The sequence below is a fragment of the Sceloporus occidentalis genome, unplaced genomic scaffold, assembly GCF_023333645.1.
Source record: "Sceloporus occidentalis isolate IW3139 unplaced genomic scaffold, rSceOcc1.0.p SCAF_190, whole genome shotgun sequence".
In the NCBI taxonomy this organism is placed as follows: domain Eukaryota; kingdom Metazoa; phylum Chordata; class Lepidosauria; order Squamata; family Phrynosomatidae; genus Sceloporus; species Sceloporus occidentalis.
The window spans coordinates 614,339-638,091 of NW_028317170.1; the positions used below are offsets into that span (position 1 = coordinate 614,339).

General features: G+C 47.2%; 2 protein-coding genes across 2 annotated transcripts in view; one reads left to right on the forward strand and one right to left on the reverse strand.

Annotated features, from left to right (window-relative positions):
• Positions 1-329: 329 nt before the first annotated feature.
• On the forward strand, positions 330-8,989 carry LOC149278398 (ZZ-type zinc finger-containing protein 3-like). Its single transcript, XM_089502013.1, has 11 exons — positions 330-1,759; positions 4,477-4,615; positions 4,700-4,847; positions 4,923-5,038; positions 5,837-5,908; positions 6,495-6,596; positions 6,704-6,799; positions 6,978-7,133; positions 7,579-7,713; positions 8,211-8,311; positions 8,845-8,989. Exons 1-11 carry the CDS (start codon positions 330-332, stop codon positions 8,987-8,989), a joined length of 2,640 nt encoding a protein of 879 aa, XP_089358139.1.
• A 2,629-nt stretch (positions 8,990-11,618) lies between these two features.
• The window catches only part of LOC149278399 (adenylate kinase isoenzyme 5-like), a 52,684-nt gene continuing 40,549 nt past the window's right edge, over positions 11,619-23,753 (reverse strand). The window contains exons 8-14 of the mRNA XM_089502014.1: positions 22,675-22,751; positions 16,828-16,870; positions 16,656-16,691; positions 14,480-14,643; positions 13,941-14,057; positions 13,471-13,662; positions 11,619-11,687 (exon numbers count right to left, since the gene is read on the reverse strand). Of these exons, the coding sequence (XP_089358140.1) occupies positions 11,619-11,687; positions 13,471-13,662; positions 13,941-14,057; positions 14,480-14,643; positions 16,656-16,691; positions 16,828-16,870; positions 22,675-22,751 (698 nt within the window). The remainder of the gene's footprint in view (positions 11,688-13,470; positions 13,663-13,940; positions 14,058-14,479; positions 14,644-16,655; positions 16,692-16,827; positions 16,871-22,674; positions 22,752-23,753) is intronic.

Genomic DNA, 23,753 nt, shown 5'->3' on the forward strand with positions numbered 1-23,753 from the left:
TGGGCTCAGGACCCCCCCCCCCCTCACTCCTGCCCCAGTCTGATGAGTAAATAAATGCACCGCAACCCTTGCCGTGTCATCTCGGTAAGGAGCTTTTCATTAGTTTGGCCCCAGACTGTTACTCGCTCTTTGTATTTGGAACTAGTCCTCTCCCTTCTGTTCTACCCTCCGTGTAGGGCTCTTGGGGGCAGTTGGGCATGTGGCCTAATTATGTAGGGACTGCGGGGTGACTCGCGGTGTCGGACCAAGCTCTCACTCACTTGTGTTTTGTTTTGCAGATGTCCCAATGAGTGGATCATGTCGAACTCAAGCTTGGGTTGATCCATAGCATGGCTGCTTCTCGATCAACTCGTGTCACAAGATCTACAGTGGGCTTAAACGGCTTGGATGAAAACTTCTGCGGCCGAACGCTGAGGAATCGCAGCATCGCTCACCCCGAGGAGGTCGTTCCCCAGTCGCTGCTGAGATCCAGGTCCCCCAAAAAGAGGCCGGAACCGGCGCCGATCCAGAAGGGCAGCGGTACAAAAAGCGGGGAGCCAAAGCAGCCGGCGTCTCGCGAGTCTTGGGTGAGTCCGAGGAAGAGAGGGCTGTCCGTATCGGAGAAAGAGAGCGCTGAGAGAGACAGTGTGGAAAACCGCGACAAAAAGTCGCCAGGATTGTTGTCTCCCGTTCTAAAGAAAATCAAACGGTATCTGCGCTCGGAGGAACCCAACGGTCCGGAAGAAGAAGAATCGCCGAGTTCCCATCCCAAGGATCCTTCCAACCGTAGGAGCTCAGCTTCTGACAATGAAACGGATCCCCCCCAAGCTAAACCGTCGGAGCGGGGTCTTCTACTGGATGACGGTAACCAAAGGGAGGTCAAAAACGAGCCGGAGGAGCAGATTAAAAAATCAGTGACGGCCAACGAAGTCTTTAATCATCAAACCGTTAACGGCGTCAGCGACGAAGTGACCGCAGCTTTAAAGTGTAACGACTGCGAGGCAGACAGGAGTAACAATGTATCGGACCCCCCAAAGGAACTTATTTTGTCCGAAAACGGGAGTTCGTTGAGTTCCTTTTCGGAAGAGAATAAAAACGAGAAGGAAACTCTTTTAGACCACAGTGTGCCTTGCACAAACTCAGAGGACAAAGCAGACATTCAGGACCATTGTGTACCCGGCGGCCGCGTTCCCCCGGCAGACGAGCCGGCGGGCGCGCCGTCAACCATAAGAGATTCTGAGGAGGAGGTGGACGTTGTAGGGGACAGCACCGCTAAGGAGCGCGTCTCTGAAAGTTCTAAGAGCCTCTTCGGTGCTGATCAGGAGCGCTGCGTCTCGGGGGATCCTGACTCCGAACTTTCCCTGTCGGAGATCGAGTCTCCGGGCTCTCACGCGGCCGCCTTTTCAGACACTCAAGAACACAGATATACTCTTAGAACCTCTCCGAGGCGGCCCCTCTCTGCGAAGGACAGCCCGTCCAAAGCAGACCCGCCGTTTGGGGAGAACGGGCAGATCGAGGAGGGGAAAACCTGTTCCGGTGCCGTTAACGGCTCCTTAGTAAACAGCAAAGACATTGCGCTCGGTGACAAAAAGCAGACCTCTAACTCTGAGAAATGTCCCCAAGAAGAGCCGACGAGGCGTCCCTGCGAGACGGAGCCGGCGGCGGAGCCCAAACCGCCAACCAAGGCGAGCGTCGGTGTGCGCCCGGCCGACGACGACGAGGAAGAGCCCGACGTCTATTACTTCGAGTCGGATCATCTTGCTCTTAAACACAACAAAGAGTACGTGTAACTATGGTAACTGTGATTTCTGCTGTTTTGTTCATCAACGCGTTCTGTGCATATATTGTATTTTTCTCAGCTGTTGCATATTATGGTTCCCGTTATTTTCCGTCCGCTGTGGCGGAGAAAATCAGGGCCGGAATGGGACGAACCTGCATTATTCGTGTTCCCTTCCTCTGACACCTGCCTGTCCGCACCACGGCCCCCTGAACCTACAAAGTGTAGTTGGCGTGCAGCGCATTGCTTCACGGTAAAGGAAGTTTTAAATGAAGCTGCTCCCAACGAGCCCCAAAACAATGGAAATACTTTTATGGAGAAGCTTCCCACCCCCATCTCATGAGACCCCCGCCTGCCGTGATAAATGCATCGTGTCGAGATGCGTTCGACCAACAGTTGGGGGGGATACGAAAAGGGCAAATGCAAGAGGGGCAGCAGGTAAATTTAAAGGGACCCTCAGCTGTCATTCATTAAAGAGCATAGGATGGCTGGAGAGTCCCTTTCATAGTTTTTCTCTGCACTCAGTAATGTATAGAATTCTGCCATTTCTCCCAGAAACGCGTTGAGGAGGAGGCGGCGCATGCTGTTAGTTGTTGTTGAGGAGGAGGCGTGCGGTTGTTGTTGAGGAGGAGGCGTGCGGTTGTTGTTGAGGAGGAGGCGCGCGGTTGTTGAGGAGGAGGCGCGCGGTTGTTGAGGAGGAGGCGCGAGGTTGTTGTTGAGGAGGCGGCGGCGCGCGGTTGTTGTTGAGGAGGAGGCGGCGCGCGGTTGTTGTTGAGGAGGAGGCGGCGCGCGGTTGTTGTTGAGTAGGAGGCGTGCGGTTGTTGAGGAGGAGGCGGCGCGCGGTTGTTGGTTGTTGTTGAGTAGGAGGCGTGCGGTTGTTGAGGAGGAGGCGGCGCGCGGTTGTTGGTTGTTGTTGAGTAGGAGGCGTGCGGTTGTTGAGGAGGAGGCGGCGCGCGGTTGTTGGTTGTTGTTGAGTAGGAGGCGTGCGGTTGTTGAGGAGGAGGCGGCGCGCGGTTGTTGGTTGTTGTTGAGTAGGAGGCGTGCGGTTGTTGAGGAGGAGGCGGCGCGCGGTTGTTGTTGAGTAGGAGGCGTGCCGTTGTTGAGGAGGAGGCGGCGGCGCGCGGTTGTTGTTGAGGAGGAGGAGGCGGCGCGCGGTTGTTGGTTGTTGTTGAGTAGGAGGCGCGCGGTTGTTGGAGGAGGCGGCGTGCGGTGGTTGAGGAGGCGGCGCGCGGTGGTTGTTTAGGAGGAGGAGGTGCGCTGTTGGTTCTTGCTGCGGGGCATTTAGCTTGGGGGGGGGGGGTCATTTCCCGCGGCTGGACACGTCTGGGTTTTAAATCGAGAATCACCTGAAATGTTTTTTTTAAATAAATTAACCCATTGTGTGTCTTCCTGTTTTAATCCTCATGAACATTACTTTTAAACCCAATTTTATATGGGAGGTTTTGTAAAGTTAGGGAGAGGCAGCTCCTTTCGCGCACGTTCGGTGCAGATCCATACGATTTAGACAAAATATATATTTTTAATACGTTATTAATGTTTCATTTTTGAAATCTCAGCATCTCTTTAGATCTCTTGGAGCGGCCCCATCGAGCCCCTCGCTGCACATTGAATTACTAGAGGGTCAGATTAGGTGGAATATATATGTACGGCTGGCCACCAAGAAACAGACTACAGAGGCATCTATGGTTTACACAATAAAGTCGCTCTTAACACAGATATTTTGATTTATGTTGGTAATTTTGTGGTTTAAGCAGAAGGATTTTTTTAGTTTAAATAAGCTAATTTCAGCCCAGTTCTGTATCCCGTATTATATCAATAACTTCATAATAATGACCTATTTGTAAGGAAAAACTCGAGCAGAAATGCTTACTAAGTCCACCAGGCGGCAGCATTCCCTTCCCCGGCTCCTCTGTGCCTAGTGCCCCGTGCTGAACTTCTACGGCAAACGGTGCGCGTGGCCCCGGGGTCCCGGCTCCTAATCATTCAGTTCTGAGATGTGGTTTGCTGTTTTCACTGAGGTCAGAGGAGACCTGAAAACACCAAGGACATGATGGTGGATGGAAAGAAACGTAGGCTGTTTATTCTCAAACTAATTTAACTATACATTATACAGGGGCCGGTCACTGATTTATCTATACATTATACAGGGGACGGTCACTGATTTATCTATACATTATACAGGGGACGGTCACTGATTTATCTATACATTATACAGGGGCCGGTCACTGATTTATCTATACATTATACAGGGGACGGTCACTGATTTATCTATACATTATACAGGGGACGGTCACTGATTTATCTATACATTATACAGGGGATGGCTCTCTGATTTATCTATACATTATACAGGGGACGGCTCGCTGATTTATCTATATGTTATACAGGGGCCGGCTCACTGATTTATCTATACATTATACAGGGGGCCGGCTCGCTGATTTATCTATACATTATACAGGGGGCCGGCTCGCTGATTTATCTATACATTATACAGGGGGCCGGCTCGCTGATTTATCTATACATTATACAGGGGGCCGGCTCGCTGATTTATCTATACATTATACAGGGGGCCGGCTCGCTGATTTATCTATACATTAAACAGGGAATCTCACTGATTTATCTATACATTATACAGGGGCCGGTCACTGATTTAGTGTTAGATTCCGCTCTCTTGTTGCTCCTGTCCTTTATTAACCCCTTGATGTCTTTCTGCGTTTAAGTTACCAGAGGCTGCTGCAGACTATCTCGGTGCTGGAGGCTCAGCGCACGCAGGCTCTTCAGGACCTGGAGCGGTTGGCGCGTCACCAGAGGGAAGCCCTGGCCGACCCGGTGGGGTTTGTGGAGATGCTTCAGAAAAAGGTATTTTATTTCACGCCTTAAACGAGTGGCTGTTTATTATTATTGCAAATTATTTTACAAACATTATTTTTCTCTTTCGGTCAGCTCAATCTGGGGATCCCGTGCCCGCAGAGAATCGTCCAGCTGCCGGACATCGCGTGGGATCAATATACCACCAGTCTCGGGAACTTTGAAAGAGAGCTGAGGAACCGGAAGCGCCCCTCGCGAAGGATAAAGTTAATTTTTGATAAAGGTGAGGAGATGCTCTGCGGCGGTTTTTTTGCGTCTCCTGCGGGGCTTCCGTGTGACATTTATCTGCCCTTTGCAGTCGGGATACCTACGAGTCCCCAGATAGCCACAGAGGGTAAGGATCGGGAGTCCTCGTCCTATTCCATGCTGCCCCAGAGTGATGGCCAGGAGTGCTCCACGAGTCACGGCTCGCAGGTAACAGGAGATGCTTTCTTTTTCCTTAATTCCTAAAAATCTACCGTATTTGCTCGATTATAAGACAAGGTTTTTTTTGGTTTGTCTTTTTTAGAGCAAACGCTCTGAAAAATGCCCCTCGTCTTATATTCAAGGCCGTCTTCTAATCAGAACTCGAATAGAAGTCTGACTATAAGACTAAGATCCAGATCCCCCGCAGCGCTGCAGGGGACCCGGATCCTCCTGCCTGGCAGCCGGTAAACGTCATCCGCTGCTGCCCGGCACTTCCTCTGGGGGCTGCTATGACATGATCTTCCGGGACTCCATTATAGAAGCGCCAGCGGAAGTGCCGGCCAGCAGCAGAGGTTGTCTACGTGTATCGGTGCAGACATCCACCGGCTACCACCACTAGACACCAGGGAGTCTGAAGCACGGGGGGCAAGTCTGGGGATGCACTGGTAAGTCTGGGGGGGGCAGAGTGGCATATATAAGGCATATTTGGGGGCAGAGTGGCAGATAGGGGGTTATAAGGCATTAATTTTACTTGTATTTATAAGCAAAACCTTTTTTCCTGTAGGGTCATCTTATATTCAGGCTTTTTCTCTTTTTTTTTTTCCTAAATTAATATTCAACATTTGGGGGGTCTTCTTATAATCGAGCAAATACGGTATTTACTTGTATCGAGTTTTTTCGAGCTGCTGTCCGAGCTTTCACAGGACCAGTAGCGTATGTGGAATGTATGGGCAGGTAACCCGTGTATTGTGGGGGCCGGTTGGACGGCCTGGGCCCCTCATCCTATTTTTGCTTCTTTGTTCCCAGCAGGTAAGAGGAAGGCAGCCGACGGAGCACAAGCCCGGAACGTTTAACCAGTTATGGACTGTAGAGGAACAGGTAATCACTGGTGGGGGGTGGGGTGGGGGGGCATATTTTCTAATTGCAATTTCTTTAGACTGGATTTATACAGAAAGAGGATTTCAATCCCGGAATGTTCTTTTAATTCCGTCCCGTGAAGATGGGGGGATTATTGTAAAATCCTGTTTATTTTATGTACCAAAAATGACTGCAGCAAATCTCACTGTAACCATTAATTTAACCCTAAACTCTCCTCCATGTTGGTGTTAACTGTTTATACACCAAAGGATTGTGCGGCACACCGTTGTCTGCAGGTGTAATAAGCTGGTGTGTCCGCGGCGCGCTCCCCGGGGCCGAAATCACAAAAACCCTCTATTAATGTAAAAGTGAGGTCTGTTACGCTGCAGAATATCACACCTTTGGGCAACAAATGTATCGGTTTGTTACTGAAATATCGATGAATATTCTTCTATTGGAATAATGTGAATATTTATTATATGGCGCGGAGATCATGGGTTTGGGGGGCTTTGTCGGTTCACACAGTGTTTCGAGGCTCACGATTTGACCATTTTTCACACATTATGACCCAAATGACTGGTTTATTTCTCATGTTTATCTGTAATAGAAAAAACTGGAGCAGCTTCTCCTGAAGTTCCCTCCGGAGGAAGTGGAGTCCAGGCGCTGGCAGAAGATCGCCGATGAGCTGGGCAATCGGACGGCGAAGCAGGTGATGGAGCGTGCCGGGGCCGTGATCTTTGGGGGGCCGCCGGTCCTCGGCTTCTGTAGCCAGTGCTTCGTTTTTTTCTGGACTGAAACCGTGTGTTTCGTTAACAGGTCGCAAGTCGGGTGCAGAAATACTTCATTAAACTAACGAAAGCTGGAATCCCGGTACCAGGGCGAACGCCAAATTTGTATATGTACTCCAAAAAGGTGGGTCCTGGATCTGGGGCCATATCCCGCTTGATGACCCCCATGACATCACTTTTTATTTTATAGAGCATCACCCACTTCCGTAGCTCCGCGGGGTTATAACATTCACATTATAAATAACATTATATATAAAAAGCCTTACTAACATCACTTTGTTGTTTTTTTACCCCATAAAAAGTCTTCAAGCAAGCGACAGCATGCGCTAAACAGGCATCTCTTCAGACCCTCTACCTTCATGACGTCTCACGAGCCTCCCGTTTACATGGACGAGGACGACGACCACTCCGGTTTCAATAACAGGGACCTCGATGGAGCCGGGGAAGACGACATATCGGTAACTTTGTACATTTCCAAACTTCTGGTTCAGAATAGCAGATGTCAGGAACCCTGCACTGTGCAGGCGGTTAGGGCAGAACGCACACTATAGCGCCTTTGTGCCCGGCGATGGCGTGTTGCCCCTGCGCAGTTGCCCCACAGTGGTGAATCCTTCCTGTGAGTTCAGGCTGGGTTGGGGGGGTAACCACACGATGCCCCGAGCGTGGTGGAGTCCGAGTGCTAAAATCTAACGGGGAACATCTTCCTCCAGCCGTAAATATTAAGCTGAACCAGAGAGCCCCGCGGGTATTGAACACATTTCCTCATCTATTTAAACTGGATACGTGCGAGTGTTTGGGCTTTACTGACTTAATGCTGTGTAAGGTGCCGTTAGGGGGCTTTTGTCGCTGTAGGAAGCGCCGAGAGTCTGAAGTTAAATGCCGGCGACTTGTTTCCCACCGCAGGATGAAGACGATATTCCTGAGGCCTGTCGCCATCTGGACGAATATAAACAGTTACTGGAGCTGAAGAAGATGAAGAAGCAGAGAGTGCATCAGATGCAGGCGGAGAGCGGCTTCGTCCAGCACCTCGGCTTCAAAGTACGTCTCTTGCTGCAGTGCGGGGGGTGCAGCGAGTACGAGTGAGGGGGTAATGCGCACTTACCCGAGTATGCCTCCGGGTGATAAGAGTGGTCAATGCACTCTGTCTCTATAGTACCCCGTGGCATGGAGGGCCCTGTGCCCATTGGCACCCTCCTGCTATTTTATAAAAATCCTCAGCTGGTACGCAGGATGTGCGTGTTAATACCCCAGAGAGGGGGCGCGTGGTGAGGAGACCCCCGGTGAGGATTACAGGGTGAACTTCCCGTGCGGGACACAAGGTGGCGCTGTTTGCCAAGTTAAAGCAAATTTAAAGAGAACTGGCAGCGCTGGCTGCAATGTCACTGATGCCGGAGTCTGGGACCGATTAACTCGAACGGTATTAATCGAGGCCGTCACTTTCCGAGTTTCTCTTTGCTGGATGTGGGTGTTTTTCGTGTTTATGTATTTTTATCTGTATCCGGTGTTTGTGACTCAGAGATGTTTTTTTCCCGCAGTGTGATAATTGTGAAACGGAGCCTATTCAGGGCGTGAGGTGGCACTGCCAGGACTGCCCGCAGCACATGTCTGTGGATTTCTGCGATTCGTGCTCCGACTGGTGAGTGCAAATTGGCTAAAAACCTGCAGGCGAGGGCACATGGGGCCGGTCCCAGTGCAGGGTGTGTGGGGCGAGGGCACATAATCTGTTGTCACTGCTGGGCGTGTGGGGTGAGGGCACATGGGCCGGTGTACACGGCCTGCGGTTCTTCCATATCGTAGATTCTGCAGATTTAGGGTTTGTTGGGGAGTCTTCTGCCCGTCCTGACCCTGCGGGCCCTGTGCCTCTCGGCCGTGCGAGGAATGAGATTGTCGGCGGGATCACACGGGGGGGGGGGGATTGGGGTGTTTGGGGACGTTTCCTAGCAGACCGAACTTTTACCCCAAAGATACTAAGTTACAAAACCTTAACGACTTACAAATTAAAGTGAAAAACAAGACATCTTTATGTTCTAAATGTTAACGATTCCGTCTATAATATTGGGGTGGAACAAGCAGTAAGCCTGTTATTTATTAACTTGCCCTCAGCGTTGGTCTCGGCCCCCGTTGGCCAAATCCAGAGGTTGATCCAAATAATTTTTTATTTTTGTGCAGTTTATATGAAACCGAGTTGCACAAAGAGGACCATCACCTGCAGCCCATCTACAAAGTGGAGACTTTTCTAGACAGAGACTACTGCATGCCGCGTGGCACCAGTTACAATTACCTGGATCCAAACTACTTCCCGGCAAACAGATGACGCGGCCGGGCGGCGGACCAGCTCGGTTATCTCCAGACACATGGCCGGTGAGGGGGGGGCGTCCGATTTCAGCGCAGGAGGATACTGGACTTTCTTAGAAATACCGCTTCCCGGAAGGACCCATCACACTGCAGCCCGGAACAGCCCGGAACATTCCACGTGTGCTAGAAGGCGACCTCGCCGAGGAGGGGGGGGGGGCTCTCCCTTCAACGCAAAAAACCCCACCTCCAGAAACGCAAGAATCCACAGGGGCGTTACAGTAACTCGCCCCCCGCAGGCTTCCGAAACCCACAGATCGGTCAAAATGTGAACTATTTATATTAAAACCTGTTTACTAGCTTGCGGTTTTGTTGTGAAATATTATTCTTTTTGCACAGAAACTGATATTTCAAGAAGGTTTTAACCATTCACAGTGTTTGCTTAGGGGAACTACTGTTGGGGGGAGGGGGGATCCCCCTAAAGCTTTACTTCCCCCGCGGACCATCGGAGGTCTCTTGCTTCGGTATGAGCTGCTTTTAATCACTTATTGACATGATATTCCGTGCGACGAAGCCCCGCGGGGGGAGCTGCTCCCGGGGGCCGGCCGGCCGGCTGGCCGCACCAAAATTTTCACTAACATCAACTTTTTTTAATGTAATGTTCGACCGATCATGTGACGTGTAAAGAATATGGTGAAAAGTGCCAGTTGTAGTTAACGGTGTGAAGTCTAACACTAGTTATTAATTCCTAATAAGCCCCCCCCCCCCTTTTTGTTCAATCAGACGCACGACCTTCGACCTCTTCGTTGAAGCCGCAAATTCCACGCAAAAAAAATTATGCGTATCATTTACTTCTCTGCAAAAAAAAAAAAATCCTTAAAAGATTGTATTTTTATTAATATTTAAGCGATTACATGTAGTCCAAGCCGCTCTTTTATACGGCTGGATCCATTAACCCTATGAGTGCCGAAGGGGTGTTCAGTGCTCTGCATCGTGTGTCTCTTTGGCATCTGGGGTGGGGGAACAACTTTGTTTTGCGAGAGGTACCTGAAACACCCGGCAATGAATGAGTTACTTATTTTGTATGTTTCTTTTTTAATTATATTTTCTTTATCTGTGTATACAGTATGTTCTTAAGTAATCGTTTGTCAGGAAGAAAAATGTGAGAAATAAATGAATGGGTTCCAACCATTTATACATCCGAGCTCACAGTCATTCTTGGCGCCTCAGGGTCTTTAATATCATAAAATGTCATATAATGCGCTCTCGAGTAACTCATCCGAGGCAGAACACAGCCGCCCGTCTCAAATATCTTTATATGGTTCAATTGGTTAACGTAATGGGCATTTAAGGAAGTTTTACTTTACTGAGAGGGGGGTAGATAAGTGGAATAGCCTCCCGGCGGAAGTGGTAGAGGGTAATACAGTGAGGGTAATAAACATGCATGGGATAGACATACGGCTCCTGAATCTAAGACGAGACCAACGACTGATTAAGGTTTGAGTCTTTACAGGAGAAACGGTGACTAAACGGGGGCCGAATGGGGCCGATCTGCCGGCAGGGTCTGTGTCTGAATATTACCCGCAATAAACAGGCGTTGGGAAGTTGGAATTCTGGTTTTATTGGCAGAAGCCGCGTCTGGAGCGCAGAGTTTGTTTCGGTTTCTTGGTTTATTTAGAAATGTTTTACAATTTGTTGGATTTCATGCAAACTGAAACTCAGCGACATAGAAACGATACACTGATTGACAGCGGCGTCCATCGCCGACCTTAACGTATATCCGTCTGTGTGTGTTGGGGGTTCGTATGTTTCTGACACTGTGGGGTTCAAACAGTTTGTAAAAGTGGGGGAAAAAAATGGGAGATCGGCCCTCAAAACAACTCCGGTTTTTGGCTGTGGTGGTTAAGCGGACGAGTCGTGCGGCGAAGGCTTCGCTGCGGTTTGTGTGGATTTGGTTGCCGTCGTGTCACCGGGGAGAATGGAGCGTTTCGGGGGCATCAGTTGCTGGGGAAATGGCGCATGTATGTGCTGGAAACGTGTCGGACCGGTCCTAGTCATATAGATTATATAGATTATGGGTGTTGTGCAAGGGAATGGGGTGGGGTTTAAATGTAGCCCCAACCAATTGCTCCTATTTTGACCTATCCCCTCCTATGTGCCGCCCACAAAGGTCTTACCAACCAACCAACGTGTGTAAATCCAATTATTTCATGAATGTATCCGTAAAATGCTATTCCTGGGTCACTTGCTCCGTTATCTTAATATTTATCAATAGGGCCAAAAGTCACATGAAAGCCACGCCTCCAGCCGCTAATCACAAAACAATGCGTCTTCAGCCAATCGAAATGCAGAAAGCGTTGGCCGAGCGTTCCCAGAAACCAGAAGCCCCTGGAAATTTTTTTCTGTTTGATATAATTTCTGCGTTTGACGCCTTATTTTTTGGTGTAAATTTATTAACCCTTTCCGGTTCTCCCAGGATATTCGCACCGGGTGTGTGATGTGCCGTTGGCTTCGCAGCTCTCCAGCTACACGTGAGGAAACACATACGAGTGTGAACAGAACCGCCTCGCACGGCTTGTTTCACGAATGTGTCACCGCGATGATCTGTAATATGTACACGTTCTGACGGCAAACACGCTTCTCCCCTTCCTTCAGAAAATAGAGTCAAGCGATGTGCAAACGGTGAGGAAAACCTGATCTGGAGACTTTTCAGCATCGATCTGCAGGAAAGATACAAAAAGACAAAAATCTGATGATACTTTGTGGCAAACTGTAGCAACAATGTCCCAAAGTTCTGATCTATATACAGTATATAATAGAGATACATATACACACACGCAGTGATAAATATATATATCTAATCCACACACACTGTATACAATATATATATAATACACACATACTGTATACACACAGTGATATATATATATATATCTAATCCACACACACTGTATACAATATATATATATAATACACACATACTGTATACAATATATATATATATAATCCACACACATACTGTATACACGCAGTGATATATGTGTATATATTTATAATATATAATAATGCAAAAAAACAGAATGTTGCAGAATCTTGTAATACCTTTTTTATTGGACTAACAGTATTTAAAATAATAGACGAGCTTTCGGGAGTCCTCCCTTTATCAAGTCAAAAGCATTTCTGACCAAGCGAGTGAAAAACACAGTTTAAAACTGACCAGTACATGTTCTGATACAGGGGTTAAAACAGGGGTTAAAACAACACGGTGGAGAATTTGCAGACAAAAAACTAAGAGGGTCGTAAATAGTAAATAGTGGCAAATACTGCACAGATAAGGCTAGAGGGGGAGCAGGGGTGAGCGTGTAGGAGAGAGAAGAAGAAGAGAAAGAAAAAAACCAAAAAAAAAATAAGTGCATTCTTATACACTGGACTAATACGGCTACCCCAAACTACAGTAATATATAATACACACATACGGTATACACACCGTGATATATGTGTATAAAAAATATATATAATATATAATAGACACATACTGTATACACGCAGTGATATATGTGTATATATATATATATATAATATATAATCCACACACACTGTATACACGCAGTGATATATATATATATCTAATACCCCTGTCATGCAGCCTTTTTCTTTGGCAGAATATTCTGCATGTTATTAAACTTGCTTATTATTACGCCTGTAGCGGGTAATATGGTCGCTGGTCGGGTCAAGAGCCGATTAGCAGCCTCCGCTACACCGCAGAAACGCTTTTTTCCCCAGCAATCACTTTGGGACCCAAGAGGACCACCATCTATGAGATACATGGATGGCTCCTGGGGTCCACTTTGCCAATGACATATAACATACATGTTTAGCACTGATAGGGTTAAATGACGCGCCAGACGGTCACTGTGTTTCTGGTCTCCGCAGGTGAATCCGCCGCAAATCCCGATCCCCTCCTGGCTATTACTTTTCTTTACTTTTCTTGGTTTATACAGTGGCCTCGGAGGTCCCTGCCTTAAACGTCGGCCGTTTATCTGGGGCTTCACATGGAATATTTACATTTCCGTTCGGCCGGTTTCGGGGCTCGGGGGTATTTACGCCCGGAGCCCGTCTGACAACCAAGAACATCTGTCTGGAGACTCGCGCCAAATCCCGTCCTCTGCGTTTATCAATACGGATCCCGGGCTGTGCTGCTCATCCCGTGACCCGCGGACACACATGACAGTCACGTGTATTTTACACGCATCCTGACACCGGCCTGGACACGCGGCCCGCACATTAGAAACTAGGACAGGATGGGGTCGCCCAGTTTCCGTTATTATCTGCTGTTTGTCGGGGTCGTCCTGCCGGGGGTCCTGCCGGGGGTCCGCGTCGCTCTGAGATTTATGCCTTGACGAGCTGAGACTGTTGTGACATTTACGGGAATTCCGCTTTTCACTCACCCCCTCCCATACAGCGCTGCGGAATATGAAGGCGCTATAGATAATAAACACTTACCTTACGCAGAAGGCTCTTCTCCTCGTAATATGTGATCAGGGGCTCCGCGCTCTGGTAGTAGCCCTCCAGTCTCCTGCGCACGGTCTCCGCGCATGCTTCGCTCCGCTGCGCCGCTTTGCCTCTGGTTAGAAGACGCCGGCTCATGGTTTGGGCCGAACAGTCCAGGTAGAGAACGGCGTCCGGTTTACGGACCTGCGCGGGAAATATTCCAATTAAAACAATGGCAACATACAATATTTTTTTATTAGAATGCCCAAATCTTATTAATTTATTAAATTACTACAAAGCGTTTTTTTAAGCAGATTTATGAGAATATTGAAACCAAAAAAGGAAGCCCAACTTTACATCGCGGGGGTCAGTAACGCAAACGGCGTTACCGGGGTGTTACCGACAGAACCGGACATTTTATTGCAATACAATGATATTTGGGTTTAATGCTCCGGCCGCCTCCTCTGGGCGCCGGTACTCGCCTTGCGCTCAAACTCCTCGGCCTGTTTTATCTCACAAGGAAAACCGTCCAGAAGGAAACCCTTCGCGTTCCCGACGCAGGCGGCCATCGCGTCCTTCAGGATCTCAAGAACTACGTCCTGCAGAGAAAACAAACAAAAAAAGGTTAATATTTTTCACCTAAAATCACTAATGGCGTCTGGATTCAGAATCTGCCCCGGCTGAGGGTAACCATGGGCCACTCCGGAAAAAGTTACCCCCGGAGTGTATAGCGGCTGCTTATAGTTATTATGGGTTTCAATGTAATATAACTGCCCGGCCAGGAAACCTGCCAGCAGATCGGCCCCATCCGGCCCCCGTCTAGTCGCCTGTTTCTCCTGCTGTAAAGACTCAAACCTTAATCAGTCGTTGGTCTCGTCTTAGATTCAGGAGCCGTATGTCTATCCCATGCATGTTTAATCCCCTCACTGTATTACCCTCTACCACCTCTGCTGGGAGGCTGTTCCACTTATCTCAAAGAGAAGGTTTAATACACTGATTTCTCTCCAGTTGTATCGCTCACCAGCTGCACCGGTTCTCCTCGTTCCATGAAATCTTTGATCAGTTTGCTTCTTTCTGATGCCGTCAGCAGCTCGTTCTGCAGGAGGTCGCCGGCGGACAGCTGACACATGCCGTATTTCTGTGCCAGTTTTTCACACAGAGTTCTTTTCCCAGACGCCGGTCCTCCTATTCGCCACCGAAACAAACGTAGCAATTACACGATTAATGTCCCAGCTATGATTCCATACAGCGGTAACAAAACCTGTCGGCAGATCGGCCCCCATCCGGCCCCCGTCTACTCGCCCGTTTCTCCTGCTGTAAAGACTCAAACCTTAATCAGTCGTTGGTCTCGTCTTAGATTCAGGAGCCGTATGTCTATCCCATGCATGTTTAATCCCCTCACTGTATTACCCTCTACCACTTCTGCTGGGAGGCTGCTCCACTTATCCACCACTTTGCCTTTATTTCCAGGACATGCACAGTGCTGCCCCCCGCAGGATGTATGATGCATAAACTCACAGAAGGAATCAGTTACTTGGTAATACACCCGACGTACAGCAGGGGGCAGCACTTTACACCCGCAGCTTTTTAACATATAATGTACTGCTATGGCAACCGTAATTATAACAGACCACCTATGATGGGAGTAAAGCCGCGTCGTGTATATTTATTATCATGTTTTAGAATTTCGGAAACGCACCCGAATCTTTTATAGTTTCTCCCCCAGAAAGTTAATGAAAATCACTCAGAAAAGTAAAAACGTAAAAATATTCCCAGTGACGCCGGACTCAGCAGACTGCGGGGGGGCAAAGAATTCTCAGCAAAATGCGTTTAGCTGCAGGGGAAAAAAAAGCCCAATTAGTTTAAATTTAGTCTGCGAAAAATGTTACTTCTGGGAGGTAAATTAATTTCCTGAAATACGGCCAATTAGAGAAAATCCAATTATTAGTGAATTTGTGTAATTAGTGCAGAGAAGGGAGGGTGAAAACGTAAAACGCGTCTCTCGGAGTTGATTCGCGGCTGGGCTTTAGCACTGATTCTGGTTTCTTGTTTTCGAGGGTCCCGCAGACCCCTGAGACACGATGTATAACGGCGATGGAATTTACTAAAAAAACCAAAACAATCGGAACCACAGCCTGCATCAAAATCATGATTATTATTATTATCTGGTATTTTGGTTCATTTTAAGCTCAAACTCCCATGACGTGGACCTGCAGAACGAGGGGGTATCGTATTTGGGGGGGGCGTCTCATCCATCAAATCCTTCTTCTGCTTCGGAGAACTTGGCAGAAAAGTTTGGCTTTAAAACATTCCGTCCGGAACGGCCAATCACTGTTGGGGGTTACGAGCGGGGGGGGTCTAACCTGAGCGGGGGTCAGGGCTGGCATTGGGTTCTAGCTTTGCATTGTTGTCAGGTTTGGATACCAGATCCGACGCACGTTGGGGCCCCCTGGGGCGAGTTCTGCAGGTGGACGGCACACAGGCCCCCCCGCGACAGAGGTGCCAAGCGGGGTCACGTAACACACATTATTAGCAGCAGTAGAGCAGCAGCTCGCAGAGAGTGGGAGCCGCAGTGAGACGGAACTCTGGGCAAGGAAAAGAGAGAGGGGTAGAGCAGGGTGGGAAGGGAAAGGAAGAGCGTGAGTGTGTGAATGGGTAAGTGTAAGTGAATGGGTAAGTGTAAGTGAATGGGTACATGTAAGTGAATGGGTACGTGTAAGTGAATGGGTACGTGTAAGTGAATGGGTACGTGTATGGTGATAGAAGGTCAGGGGTGAGTCTGGGGATAGTGGGCGATAGCGTGTGTACGTAGGGTTGAATGGGTCCGGCGTCACTGGGAATATTTTTATGTTTTTACTTTTCTGAGTGATTTTCATTAACTTTCTGGGGCAGAAACTATAAAAGATTCGGGTGCTTTTATGAATTTCAAAAACATGATCAAAAATATACATGACGCGGATTTACTCCCATCATAGGTGGTCTGTTATAATTGCCATAGCAGTACCTTATATGTTACCAACCTGCGGGTGTAAAGTGCTGCCCCCTGCTGTACCAAGTAACGGATTCCTTCTGTGAGTTTATGCATCATACTCTGCCCAGCTTTTCTCCTATTGGCTACCTAGTGGTGTAATACAGAACACTGACAGGCGGATACAGACTCTTTACAGAGATATAAAACCCGCAGATCTTTCGCTCACCGACAACGAAGACGACTCTCGACTTCTTCAGATCTTCTGTAAGATCAAAAAAAGAAAAGAATTACATTGAGACGGACAGACGGACAGAAACGCCTCCAAACAATATCACTTAACGAGTAACTTCACACTAACAGAGCAGACTGCGATATCTGAATATTATCCCCGAACCAACCTCGCTGGGAATCCGCTCCGTACAGACGACCCGTTTCCTGCGCCTGAAAAGATATGAAAGGAACAGAATTATTACCACAAAGACCCCGGGTTTCATAAACAGTTAATGAATGATAACTGATATCAAAGGGTTAATGTGTCAGGTAATATGATAAATTCATCGATTAATACATTTTATATAATTTTTTCTTCCTATTAGACCCGAGTGTCCAGTAAATCCTGGAAAGTCCTGCTGAGTTTAACATAATTTGGAGAGTAATTAGAATGCTATCCAACGGCCGATGTATACAGTAATATTACCCCAGCGCTGTATACAGTAATATAACCCCCAGCGCTGTATACAGTAATATTACCCCAGCGCTGTATACAGTAATATAACCCCCAGCGCTGTATACAGTAATATAACCCCCCAGCGCTGTATACAGTAATATAACCCCCAGCACTGTATACAGTAATATAACCCCCAGCGCTGAATACAGTAATATCACCCCCCAGCGCTGTATACAGTAATATAACCCCCCAGCGCTGTATACAGTAATATAACCCCCAGGCGGTGTACACAGTAATATACCCCCAGCGCTGTATACAGTAATATAACCCCCAGCGCTGTATACAGTAATATAACCCCCAGCGCTGTATACAGTAATATAACCCCCAGCGCTGTATACAGTAATATAACCCCCAGCGCTGTATACACTAATATAATACCCAGCGCTGTATACAGTAATATAACCCCCAGCGCTGTATACAGTAATATAACCCCCAGCGCTGTATACACTAATATAATACCCAGCGCTGTATACAGTAATATAACCCCCAGCGCTGTATACAGTAATATACCCCCAGCGCTGTATACAGTAATATAACCCCCCAGCGCTGTATACAGTAATATAACCCCCAGCACTGTATACAGTAATAACCCCCCAGCGCTGTATACAGTAATATAACCCCCAGCGCTGTATACAGTAATATAACCCCCCAGCGCTGTATACAGTAATATAACCCCCCAGCGCTGTATACAGTAATATAACCCCCAGCGCTGTATACAGTAATATAACCCCCCAGCGCTGTATACAGTAATATAACCCCCCAGCGCTGTATACAGTAATATAACCCCCCAGCACTGTATACAGTAATATAACCCCCAGCGCTGTATACAGTAATATAACCCCCCAGCGCTGTATACAGTAATATAACCCCCAGCACTGTATACAGTAATATAACCCCCCAGCACTGTATACAGTAATATAACCCCCCAGCGCTGTATACAGTAATATAACCCCCAGCGCTGTATACAGTAATATAACCCCCCAGCGCTGTATACAGTAATATAACCCCCAGCGCTGTATACAGTAATATAACCCCCCAGTGCTGTATACAGTAATATAACCCCCCAGCGCTGTATACAGTAATATAACCCCCAGCGCTGTATACAGTAATATAACCCCCCAGCGCTGTATACAGTAATAATACCGCTGTCAGCTCAAAGGTCAGGACATCAATTCCCTAAAATCCGACCCCATCTGACTTTAAATGCAGGAGATTAAACTCCATCGTCTATCGGGCTCCCGGCAGCGCATGGAGATCAAACTGTTTTCTATAAGGTAATAAAATACTAATAGATTTCTCGGCGTTCACCCAGAATCTCGGGAAATATTCCGCCATCTAGCAGCGAACGGCAGACGATACGAGGCCAACTCTGCGAGAAAAATACGCTTTTTACATATTCATGTGACGGGAAAACTGAAAACACTCCGTATACAATCTGCTGAAACATCTCGCGGCTGGAATGCGAAAGAAAATAACAAAAAATCTTTCCGGATAAATGTAACAAATTCTATAACACGGAACAAGTGATCTCTCCCTACTAATACATCCTTCTTTTACTTTCTTCTTATTCTTTTTTTATCATTATAGGAGAGACCGCGTGCGATGTGCTGTCGGGGGCAGGTAGGGGTTTCTGATTCTCTCCCCTCTTTCTTGGTGGTTTTTTACTTTTTTTAATGTTTTTTTCATTATTTGCTGTGTTCTCGAGGTGCGCGGAGCCTCCGCTGCTGTGGACCGGAGAGCTGCACGCCGGTGATTATCGTCAGAAAGCCGTTCAAAAATCTAGCAAAATCTTTCTAATCCGGCAGAATTTATTATTCTTTTTCTTTTGCTGCTTTATTATTTAGAAACCCAGAACCTGCCGGCGGATCGGCCCCCGGAGAGCTGCCGGGACGGAGGACCCCCTGACGGGTTCACCGTAACAAGCGTGGTTTATAATGTTTATTATTCTAACAACGTTTCATCTCATTTTATTCAGAATATATTGATTGATTTAATAAATTAAATTCGTATTTATTTTATTTAAAATACATTTATTTTTTTTTAACTAAAATTAATACTTTTAATTACGAATCTAATCACTGATCAGCCCTTTTTTTTTGTATTAGGTCGGCTCCATTTTCCCGTTCAGACTCACCATAGCGAACCCACATTATTATTATTTATTCATTATTATTATTTATTAATTATTATTATTGTTTATTCATTATTATTATTATTTATTCATCTATATAGCTCCAGCATATTCCAGAGCGCTGTACGATATCCTGGTTGCGATTTATGTCTGATTTTACTCCGTTTGGGTCTATTGGTTCTCGCTCTCCCCGTTTAACCCTCTCCTGGATATTTGGGGATTTAATGCTAATTTCCTATCAATGTGACCCAAACATCTGTTCCTTTAAGACCCGCTTTACGTTTTTCTCCCCAATATCCCAGAAATAAAAAGAATCTACATTAATTACTCCAAAAATAGGACAGGAATGATGTGAGAGCGGGACACGCAGCAGCGTTTATTGCTGTTTTTTCACCCGTTTATTCCTTTTTTGATTAAATAAACCCAGAAGCTGCCCCCGGGCTCTCCTTTGGCTGTCAGTCTGAGCGTTGAAGGCGACGTTTATTTGATGGACGATTGGGGGGGGGGGGTTTCTTGGATATTTATGTTGTTTTCTTATCGTCAGTGAATCGTTGTTTCTCTGTCATCGTTTTTTTTTCTTTTTTCTTTGTGTTTATTCCACGCATCGAGTCCGTGCGGATCCGTGCTGATGAATATATAGGGAGGTGAGCTGGCTTTTGCATTTATTCTATCGTTGTTTCTCCCAGAATCGGGTGACGGATATCGCTTTCGCGTCTCATCCTGAGCGCCGTGGAGGTTATTTTTACCCCCGTGAGCGGAGAGACCGTCAGACGCAGATACCGACGTCTCTGTTTAGAGATCTGCAGAAACTTCTAGCTTTTCCCGCAGATTGCTGACAATATAAATGGATCTGGTGTCGGGGTAATTGTTCTAAACCGTTCCCTGATGAATAAAGTTGGGAATGAAGTCCATCATCCATAGTTTGGCCCTCTTTGGGCTCCTAATCTCCATCCTCCATTTCTTTTTTCTGATGCCCCTTTCTCCTCCCCTGATGCCCCTCTTTCCTCTTCTGACACCCCTTATTCCTCCCCTGATACCCCTTGTTTCTCCCCTGATGCCTCCGTTCCTCCCCTTTGGCCCCTTTCCTCCCTTGATGCCTGATACGGAGAGCGTCCAGAGACGAGCGAGAGAACAGATTATAGAAACGGGGGGCAAGTGAAGTGAAGTGGCTCCGCCCCCTCGCACTCACCTTTCACCCCTCACGCTGCTCCCATCACTATGCGGCCATCAGGCTGCTGGAAAACTGATCTAAGCGGCCGCTGGGTGCTGATGCCGCCGGCCGGAGCTCCTTTAATACTTTTTTTTATTTATTTAATATGCCGGATCGCTTGCCATATTAAAAATAATTAAATAAAGTATTAAAGTAGCGCCGGCCGGCGGCATCAGCACCCAGCGGCCGTTTAGATTCGATTTCCAACAATCTGATGGCCGCATAGTGATGGGAGCAGCGTGAGGGGTGAAAGGTGAGTGCGAGGGGGCGGAGCTTTCACCCCTCACGCTGCTCCCATCACTTGGCGGCCATCGCATACGGCCGCTGGGTGCTGATGCCGCCGGCCGGCGCTGCTTTAATACTATTTTTTTTTAATAGCCGGTCCGGCTTGCCATATTAAATTTAAAAAAAAAGTATTAAAGTAGCACCGGCCGGCAGCATCAGCCCCCCGGCCCAGCCCGCCCCTGAAGATGGGGAATGTACTACCGAGGGAAGTGGTTTTTCACAAATTTGGTTAATCTTTTCATCAAATGTCTTTCTAACAACGCAGTCAGCCTTTCAGGGTTATAAAGCTTGTGTCCTTCCGATCCGGGGAAATATCTCATCGCCTCTGCAGTGAAGATGGGTTTGCCTTTTTTACTCCTTTGGGGCATTATCAGATAAATGACTCATTGGGGTTTTCTGGATCTATATTTATGGGACTCGGAATTGTTGACGATCGTGGACTTTGTAACAATATAACTATGATGTGCGCTGAGTGCGCCTCTGAAACACGCCCCCCGCAAAACCACGCCCCTCAACATTCCGCTTCTTCCTATCTGATTCTACATCTGCTACCCGCTTCTTCCCATCTGATTCTACGTCTGATACCCTCTTACGCTCAAATATCCACCATTACCCAGGATGTTTCTGTGCAGAGCAGGCACTCTAATCACTCACATAAGAAATAATGTTTTCAGCATATTCTGGGTTTTTTGGAAGGAGATTTTTTTTTCCCAAAGGCTTGGCTGATAATTCCAAGTCACGAAGCGGAACGGAGTCGTTGTCTCTCGTTCCACCGGAGCAAAGATCTTGTGTTCTCTGCGTCTGTCAAAATATTGTGGGAACGATAAATAAAACCAAGACCATCGACTGAAAAAGGAAAATATCTCATGTGACAGATGAACTACTTTCCCTCGCAAGTCTTGTTGTCATGACAACCGTGATATACCTGCTTTTCTACAGATTTTGTTAAAATAGAAGATTTGGAGAAGAATAAAAGTGAGCGTGGAAGATTTTCAACATAGTATCGAATTTAATAAAAAATAAAAAGATTTACACATTAATTTGCTATTTTCAGAATATCATTTTTTTAATTTAATGAGTCAGACCGGGTATTTTTGGATAGTCTGAGTATAATAAAAGAAATGAAAAAAACCCCCAATTATTCCCTGTTATGCTGAATGCGGGAGCCGCCATCTTGCTGCCCCGTCACAGGGTATAAATCGCCCGTCGCCCTGAGGTATCTGTGATAATAGCGTTACGGAGGGACCTGCGCGGCTGGAAACAATCTCTAGCGCTAGAGGCTCATGCGCCGTCCGCTAAAACAACGCGGGGAGAGAACAGGAAGCGGCTTCCAACTTCCTGCTCGGGCTGACGGAAGGGAGAGAACAGGAAGCGGCTTCCAACTTCCTGCTCGGGCTGATGGGAGGGAGAGAACAGGAAGCAGCTTACAACTTCCTGCCCGGGCTGACGGGAGGATTCAGATACCGCCTGCACTGAGGGATCATGGGAAACGGAGGGGAATTTGCATGACATGCAGTTGCTATGGCAGATGTGGGAGCTGGAAATATCAATCTGAGTAATTTAAAAAGGGAAAATGAAATAATAATAAAATAAATGACAGATGGACTTCAATCTGGAACCAATTACAGTTTTATCTGAATTGTGACAACTCTGCTTCAAAAATGTGTTACCGTAACTTTATTAAACAGCCCCCCTCCCCCGAAGCCTTCTAGATGGATGTAAATGTAAAATGTAAAAATGAATCGTTTCCATAAAAACAATGAAACCCATTTCCAGTTTTGTCTCCTTTGTTAAATTTGTAAGAATGTTTCCCGTTCTCCAGAAGTAACAGAAATCGAATTCACAAATAAAATAATTTTATACAAAAATGTCTGGAGGAGTTTGGGGCTCACCTGCTCCTCAAAGCGGAACCCCAACGCCTCGGCTTCTCCGCCGTCCGCGATGAGACTGATGTCCAGATCTCCGGGTCCTGCCGGGAATCACACAAAGTCAGTAGAAATCCCCAGGAGCCCGAGGCGCTCAAACTCTACCCCGAGACGCTCAAACTCTACCCCGAGACGCTCTAACTCTACCCCGAGACGCTCTAATTCTACCGCGACGCTCTAACTCTACCCCGAGACGCTCTAACTCTACCCCGAGACGCTCTAACTCTACCCCGAGACGCTCTAACTCTAGCCCGAGATGCTCTAACTCTACCCCGAGACGCTCTAACTCTACCGCGACGCTCTAACTCTACCGCAACGCTCTAATTGCAGACTGAGACGGCCTGGTTCACTTCTCTTTTTCCACCTTAAATGTTGTCATTTTTTTGTCATTTCAGTGACACATTTTATGGCTCTTTGTTGCGATTCTTTGAGTTTCTTCTAATAAAACGGATTTATTGGAGCCGACTCTTATTTTTTATTTCTCGAGGTGCACATCTTTCTGACGCGGTCCGGAGGGGTTCCCGGCGCTCGGAAAATACGAGCCACGAAGAGATATCCGAAAGCCACGGACAGCCTCGTTGGTTATGGGGGTCTTCGGGAAGTCAGTGCCTGGGAAGTAACTTTTGTCTTTAAGGATCAGTAGGTCACAATAAATGACTACAATGACTCTTGGCAACAGGAAAGATCACGTGACCCAGAGCCTGCAGGCAGATCGCCCCCCGTCGGCCCCCATCTGGTCGCCCGTTTCTCCTGCTTTAAAGACTCAAACCTTAATCAGCCGTATGTCTATCCCATGCATGTTTAATCCCCTCACTGTATTACCCTCTACCACCTCTGCTGGGAGGCTGCTCCACTTATCTACCACCCTCTACAACCACCCTCAATCCACTCTTTCAAAAATGTCATGGCTGCTGCTCCCTTAAAGCTGCTGTTCCACTTAGACAAAACATTAGTTGCGCTCTCTGCAATGTTCAGCAAGTAAATCTGTCATTTTTTAAATTCCCTCTGAAGGTTTATAATCAGATAAAACGCAGAACCAAAACCTT

Excerpts from the sequence above, each read along its gene's own strand:
- LOC149278398 (XM_089502013.1), top strand. The coding sequence starts at position 330 with ATGGCTGCTTCTCGATCAACTCGTGTCACAAGATCTACAGTGGGCTTA. Across the intron at positions 6,800-6,977 it reads TGTATATGTACTCCAAAAAG|TCTTCAAGCAAGCGACAGCA; the intron begins GTGGGTCCTGGA and ends CCCCATAAAAAG. Across the intron at positions 7,134-7,578 it reads CCGGGGAAGACGACATATCG|GATGAAGACGATATTCCTGA; the intron begins GTAACTTTGTAC and ends TTCCCACCGCAG.